The 7,500-nt window shown below is 46.3% G+C and overlaps 1 protein-coding gene across 1 annotated transcript in view; it reads right to left on the bottom strand.

Moving 5' to 3' along the window:
* Nucleotides 1-7,500, bottom strand: part of kif26ba (kinesin family member 26Ba) — a 390,055-nt gene that overhangs the window by 12,610 nt on the left and 369,945 nt on the right. The window contains exons 24-31 of the mRNA XM_063193274.1: nucleotides 6,895-7,379; nucleotides 6,045-6,271; nucleotides 5,331-5,802; nucleotides 4,026-4,256; nucleotides 3,487-3,792; nucleotides 3,001-3,071; nucleotides 2,125-2,322; nucleotides 484-559 (exon numbers count right to left, since the gene is read on the bottom strand). Of these exons, the coding sequence (XP_063049344.1) occupies nucleotides 484-559; nucleotides 2,125-2,322; nucleotides 3,001-3,071; nucleotides 3,487-3,792; nucleotides 4,026-4,256; nucleotides 5,331-5,802; nucleotides 6,045-6,271; nucleotides 6,895-7,379 (2,066 nt within the window). The remainder of the gene's footprint in view (nucleotides 1-483; nucleotides 560-2,124; nucleotides 2,323-3,000; nucleotides 3,072-3,486; nucleotides 3,793-4,025; nucleotides 4,257-5,330; nucleotides 5,803-6,044; nucleotides 6,272-6,894; nucleotides 7,380-7,500) is intronic.

The following is a 7,500-nucleotide window of genomic DNA, read 5'->3' as shown; positions in this document are numbered from 1 at the left end:
GTGAATTGACGTCATTAAATTCTCGGCGGGAAAAAAACACCACGCCCTGTCCTGCATGCGCGCGCAGGATGACTATGAGGAATATACACCCCGCTGACAGTACGTCTATGCTTTACCCCAAGTCTGCACAGTATGACTATGTATCAGGCTTCATACTACATATGAAAGGTGGTGTGTGTGTGTGTATGTGTGTGTGTGTGTGTGTGTGTGTGCGTGTGTGTGTGTGTGTGCGTGTGTGTGTGTGTGTGTGTGTGTGCGTGTGCGTGTGTGTGTGTGTGCGTGTGCATGTGAGTGTGCATGTGCGTATGTGTTTGTAGGTGTGTGTGTGTTTGTAGGTGTGTGTGTGTGTGTGTGTGTGTGCGCGTGTGTGTGTGTGTGTGTGTGTGTGTGTGTGTGTGTGTGTGTGTGTGTGTGTGTGTGTGTGTGTGTGTGTGTGTGTGTGTGTGTGTGTGTGTGTGTGTGTGTGTGTGTGTGTGTGTGTACCTGTGTTGTTCCTCTTCTTGCTGTTCTTGAGGCTTCGTCTGCCACTGACGCAGCTGGAGTGTTCGCTCATGGAGTCCTGTGCAGAAAAATACATTACAATATATAACAAACTTATTACAATATATTACAAACTTATTACAATATATTACAAACTTTTTACAATATATTAAAAACATATTGAAAAATACATTACAATATATTACAACCTTATTACAATATATTAAAAACATATTGAAAAATATTAAAAACATATTAAAATACATTAAAAACACATTACAATATATTAAAAACATTTAATGCTTTTTTAATTTAAAGGGAAACTACTGGAGTGTTCGCTCATGGAGTCCTGTGCAGAGAAATATATTTAAATCATATTAAAATATATTTAAAACATATTCAATTATATTACAAACATATTCAAAGTATATTAAAAACATGTAATGTTTTTTAATTTAAAGGGACATTATGCAGGAAATGGTCAAAAAAGGTACTGCAATTATGCTGCTCATTGAAACTGGGTTGGCTATCGCCAAATTTGTTTTTTACATGAAAGTTATATGGAAGACGGGCATTGGATGCATGGAGGTGCCCAACCACATACCTGTAAAGGTCTGTGTGCCCAACACTAAACTCGCTCACCCACCAATCATAAGTGGGGTCGGAAATGAGAATTTGTGAAAAAGGCGAACGAGGAAGTGCCTTGCTAATCAGCGAAAGCTAACCAGCCAAATCCTGCCCCCCTGGTTCCTACAACTTTAACAGACACTAGTGGATTTAAAAAAGGACCCTACCCTAATGCTAAGGAAGATAACAACGGACTTCGAGGTCGACCGGTTGCACAAAGTTCATGGCTAGGCGGAAGCAACTCCTCCTTGCTGCGCACGCGCACGTTGCCAGGATTCGGAGCCGCCTGAGTTATCCCTTACACACATCAGCGCCCCCTACCTGTGTGGAGGTCACCTCATCGTCGGCGGTTAGTGATCCCTTACACATATCAGCGCTACTGGTCACCTACTGGTCACCTCGTCTGCGGTTAGTTATCCCTTACACATATCAGCGCCCCCTACCTGTGCGGAGGTCACCTCGTTGGCGGCGGTTAGTTATCCCTTACACATATCAGCGCCCCCTACCTGTCACCTCGTCGGCGGTTAGTTATCCCTTACACATATCAGCGCCCCCTACCTGTCACCTCGGTGGCGGTTAGTTATCCCTTACACCAGTGTTTCTCAAAACTTTTTGTGTGAAGTACCACCCGAGAAAATATTGAGCTCTCCGAGTACCACCTTGACAACCAACATTAGAGTATTGCAGCAAAGGCCTTCCATATTCACTTTTGCCAGTCAATACAGGAGAGGTTCATAACGCCATCAACAGCTACGGTCACATTCAGTGCAAGTTTGTTTTTAAATTTCTTGCTTGACTTGTATTATTCGGCATTATGTTTTCAGATTCATACAGATTCAATATTACAAAATGTGAGACCAAAGACACATTTTCGACTGCAACAACTTGATCAGCCTTCAAATCAATGCACACAAAAATGAATTCTTCCAAGTACCACCAGAGATGTCTCAAGTACCACCAGTGGTACGCGTACCACAGTTTGAGCACCACTGCCTTACATATATCAGCGCCCCCTACCTGTGCGGAGGACGTGCTCCCGGTGGCCTCGCTGTCGCGCATCATGGCGCTCTCGTAGCCGCTGCTGCCTCCGCTGTTGCCGTGGTGATAGAAGAGGGCGGTCTTGCCCATGGCGGGCGGCAGCTCGCCGCTCAGCACGCTGCTGTTGTCGCTGCCGTGGCCGCTGCTGCACCGGTGAGCACGCCGCGGAGCCGTCACCTAGGCAACAGTAGACAGAGTAGCATTTAGAAGGTTGCAAGTTCAATCCCACTTTCACTTACCGTGCATTTCACATTTTATATTATTATATAAGATACTATGTTCCTTCACTAAGTTAGGATAGCATGTATGCTGTTATTAGCTAAATCTGCTACCGTCACCTAGACAGCAGAGTAGCATTTAGAAGGTTGCAAGTTCAAGTCCCACTTTCACTTACCGTGCATTTCACATTTTATATTATTATTTAAGATATTATGTTCCTTCACTAAGTGATATTTTTAGCTAAATCTGCTAACCTCGTCTATAACATTTTCAGCAAGAATGCAGTCTAGTATTTGTATTTAAAAACAGTTTTTTAGATTTTATAGTAACTACAGTACCTTGCTGTATAGTAGAGTATGGTAGAGTACAGTACAGTACAGTAGAGTAGAGTAGAGTAGAGTAGAGTACAGTACAGTAGAGTAGAGTAGAGTACAGTAGAGTAGAGTAGAGTAGAGTAGAGTAGAGTAGAGTACAGTAGAGTAGAGTACAGTAGAGTAGAGTAGAGTAGAGTACAGTAGAGTAGAGTAGAGTAGAGTACAGTAGTGTACAGTAGAGTACAGTAGAGGAATTACAGTACCTTGCTGTAGAGTACAGTATAGTAGAATAGAGTACAGTATAGTAGAGGAATTACAGTACCTTGCTGTAGGGAGAGGGCAGTGTGTGGACCACCTTTGGCCTCTCCTCCATGCCACTCTGACCTCCGTGACCTTAATAGTAACAATAATAACAATGATAATAATTACATCTTTAATAACTATTTAATAATTATTATGATACTTTACAATAACAGTTTAATTAAATGTAATTAATAATAACTATGTAATATTCAATTATTGAGTCATAACAAACTTGCTATAACTATTTGTATCGCACCATACAGCTCAATGTGCTTAGACAAATGAACAACAACCCAAAAAAAACAGTAATGATGAATTTAAATACATAAACAAAAAAAATAAGAACGAAATCAATAGAATACGTATGTTGATTAAAGAAGACAACAGCAGTGAACCTTGACCTGCTGAATTTAAATACATAAACAAATAAAATAAGAACCAAATCAATAGAATACGTATGTTGATTAAAGAAGACAACAGCGTAAAAAGGCAGCGAGCGGTGAACCTTGAACTGCTGGTCCTTGTGGATGCTGTTGTGGCGTCGTCCCGGCAATAGCTTGGCCGCGTTCCTCAGAGTCAGGCGTGCCCCCCACTCCGCCTCCACTCCCCCGGCCGTGCCCCCCTCCGCTGCCTCCTCTGGGCCCCCCCCCGCTGCCCTGCAGCAGCTCCGAGATGCGCCCGTTCACCGCCCTCAGGGGCAGCTTGGACGCCAGGCTGGACCCCCGGCTGCGGCTCAGCGACTGGGTCGACCACGAACCCTGACCTTGGCTCTGACCTTGGATCTGACCTTGGCTCTGACCTTGGCTCTGACCTGAAAGTTGGAAAGTTTTGAACGTTTGTTTATTTAACACTTACACTGGGACAGCATATATTAATAGCATGTAAGATAAATAAAAAACAAAATATACGAGATTATAGCCATAAGGCTAATTTCCATCTTTTGTCTCCAAATTGTAATATTATAATATAATACTTACAATACGAGAAGAAGTAAAAAAAAAATAATAATAAAAAAACAAACAACTACCAATTCTTGACTCTGACCTTGACTTTGACTTTGACTTTGACCTTGACCTTGGTTCTGGTTCTGGTTCTTGCCAGAGGGGGGCAGGCTGGAGCTGCGACTGCCGTTCCCGTTGCCGTTGGCGTTGCCCTGGGGGAGGGATTTGGAGAAGCTGAGCGTCCTGGTGGTCGAGGAGGAGGAAGACGAGAGACTTCGTGCTTTGGGACTCGCCATCAGCAGCTTCGTCACGGCGGACATCTTGGATTGTCCACCTTTAGGAGACGGAGGCAAGCGATTCATCGATTAATCAACTTTAATCGATCAATTCGATTAAAAAACATTAATCGCAATTAATCGACAATTAGACCCAGTTGAAATGGGCATGTGAAGACTGTTTGTGAAGAGGGGTGTGAATAGTGGGAATATTCAAATCACCTTTGGATTAAAGAATTGAAATAGAATTAATTGAAATGTGGTATTTTATCTCGATTTTTTTAATCAATTTTTAGTCTGTTTTTTTTCGAGAAGCATTGAGATTTCGGGGGAAAACGCCGCTTATCAATTAATCGTAAGGCGATCGATATGGCTATCAACTAATGATTAATGAACTAATCGATAATTTGCATCCCTACACACAGGAACACCGGCTGCATCCTCTTCACATCAGGAAAACAGCTGCCCAAGTGGTGAGGGGACACACACACACACACACACACACACACACACACACACACACACACACACACACACACACAGGTGACATGTAGTCTAATATACTGTATATATATATTAGAGATGCACCGGATCCTGATTTTTAGGATCCTGCCGGATACCGGATCCACTGCTTAAGATCCTGCCGGATCCAGAACCGGATACCGGATCCTATGAAAGGGTTGAAACACATAGCCTACTCATACACGTGGGCCCTTTTTATCACGCTGGCTCAAACTATTTTGACTGAAAAGCCTCGGCTACCGGATCCTGGATCATGGAACCGGATCCGGATCCTGTGAAAAACCCTATTATCCTGCCGGATCCGGAACCGGATCTTGGATCCGGTGCATCTCTAATATATATATATTATTTTAAAAAGTCTCTGTTCAGCAGTCGCACTGCCTGGGGGTAAAAACTTTTCCTCATTCTTTCTGTCCTGGCCTGAATGGTTCTGAGTCGTCAGCAGGACTTAAGTAGGGTGAACATGTAAGAGTTGGGCTGTGAGACATCCTGCATAATTTTCCTAGCCCTGGCTCCCACCCTCTTAGTGTGAAGACCCAAGAGTCCTGGAAGGTTGGCTATATGTGTGTGTGTGTGTGTGTGTGTGTGTGTGTGTGTGTGTGTGTGTGTACCTTTAGGAGACGGCGGCAGGCCCAGCGGAGACACGGCAGCGGTGGCGGTGGTGGTGGCGGTGGTGTTACCGTTAGCAACCGCCGAGGGAGACGATGGGGAGTGGGAGGAGGGGGAGGAGGGAGATGGCACAGAGGCGCCGCGCGTCAAGCTCCTGCCTGACCTGCCCGGCATGGCGGTATCCTTGGCGACGACCCCTGTGGCTGTGGCCGTGGCGGCACCCTTTGACCCCATGGAGGCGATGGTCTCTGCGCGCTCCAGCGAGCGACAGTCGTACTGGAAGGAGGAGGAGGAGTGCGCCCCCTGGCGGCGGCCCAGAGAGTTGCTCCTGCTTGCCAGTAGCTCCAGCTTGGCACTGAAGAGCCGTCCGCTGTCCAACGCTGACCCTGACCCTCGCGACTTGCCGTAGGACCCCGCAGGCTCGTCCAATCCACCGCCCAGGAAGCAGAGAGTCTGCAGACTGCCCGAGGAGACCTGATGATAATAATCAAAATAATCAAAATCATTAAGTATGCAAACTACATATAAACTAAAATCAAAATCATTAACACATTCAATACCAGCAGGATAATAGGGTTTTTCAGAGGATCCGGGTCCGGCAGGATCTTAAGCGGTGCTGTGTTGTGCCGGCCCGGTTCAGCTGGTCTAGACTGGTGTGTGTGTGTGTGTGTGTGTGTGTGTGTGTGTGTGTGTGTGTGTGTGTGTGTGTGTGTTACCTGGTGCAGGTGCTGTGTGCTGGTCCCGGCTCGGTTCCGCTGGTCCAGACTGGACTTGCGCACGGGCGGCAGGGGGGGGATAGCGGCTCGCTGGCGCCCCCAGAGGCTGCTGCGCGAGGAGGACGACCCCCTCCGCTCCAGTGTGGCACGCGGGCTACAAGGCGTGGAGCTCGTCATCCCCAGCCCCCGGTACTCCCGATACTCCCCCCCGCCTCCTCCTGGGGCTCCTACAAAAACAATATCACGATAACCCCTTAAGACACGGCATTGTAAAATAGCTGTTACCAGAGTGGCAATGACCAAGTCGTAATGTATTACTAAAGGCCCCGTGCACATAAGGGTGTAGTACTATAGTAGTTAACTTTCAATCTCTATTACAGCGTGCCACAGGAGGTACGGCGTGCATTAAGGGGGTATATATCACGATATAGCACAATTACATACATTTTCAGTTATTCTCTTTATTTGCTCTTTATCTTTAAACTTGTGCTCCTAAAAAAACAATATCACGATATGGATTACTTTATATCACAATAACAATATATATCACGATATAGCACAATTACATACATTTTCAGTTATTCTCTTTATTTGCTCTTTATTTTTTCATGTCGCAAAACAACCTTTCTTTAAAATGGATCTTTTTATTCTTATTTTTACAGCTACTTTAACTTATAGTGTGTATTGTGAGAACATGAAATGTAATTAAATGATAGTAATTTTATCAATTTTATACAATTGAATATCACGATATAAACGATATGGGAGAAAGGTCACGATATACACTTTTATATCACGATATCTATATGACGATATATATGATATATATCGTCATTTTGCCCAGCCCTACCTCCTCCCCCGCCGCCGCTAACATAGCGTAGCGATGCCGCGGCCACCACCGATTCGTCGTCGTCGTGACGATTGAGGCGGTGCCAGCCGCGCGGGAGGCTGCCGGTGCGCAGGATGGAGGAGGAGGAGAAGAGGGCGGCGGCAGCGGCGGAGGGGGAGGATGAGGAGGAGGATGAAGAGGGAGGAGTGGTGTTGCCGTCGGAGGGACTTAGCATTAGCATCTCGCAGCCGTCCACGACCGGGCGCCTCGTCAGGGCCTCGGGGGAGCAGGATGCCTCCCCGCTGCTGGAACTACGCCGGTCCACACCACCTCCTCCACCTCCTCCTCCTCCCCTCTTCTCAATCTCATCACTCGTCAGCTCTTTGGGCTCCTCGCCCCCCCCTCGCCTCATCCAGGGGTCGTCAAAGGTCATGTCACTGGACAGGGGGGCGGGGGGGCCCTTGGGGGGGTCCTTCAGGCTGGGGGGGCCCTTGGTGGGGGAGCTGCTGGAGAGAGAAGGACAGAGGAGTAGAGGAGGAACATTTATTAATCCCGCCCCGGAACGAATTAAATGGTTTCTAGTAGCATTACATTACATTACATTGCACTTAGCTGACGCTTTTCAGT

The sequence above is a fragment of the Engraulis encrasicolus genome, unplaced genomic scaffold (genome assembly GCF_034702125.1).
Source record: "Engraulis encrasicolus isolate BLACKSEA-1 unplaced genomic scaffold, IST_EnEncr_1.0 scaffold_33_np1212, whole genome shotgun sequence".
NCBI classification, from domain to species: Eukaryota; Metazoa; Chordata; class Actinopteri; order Clupeiformes; family Engraulidae; genus Engraulis; species Engraulis encrasicolus.
Note: the sequence above shows the minus strand (reverse complement) of the source record. Positions and strands in the feature narration are given on the sequence as shown.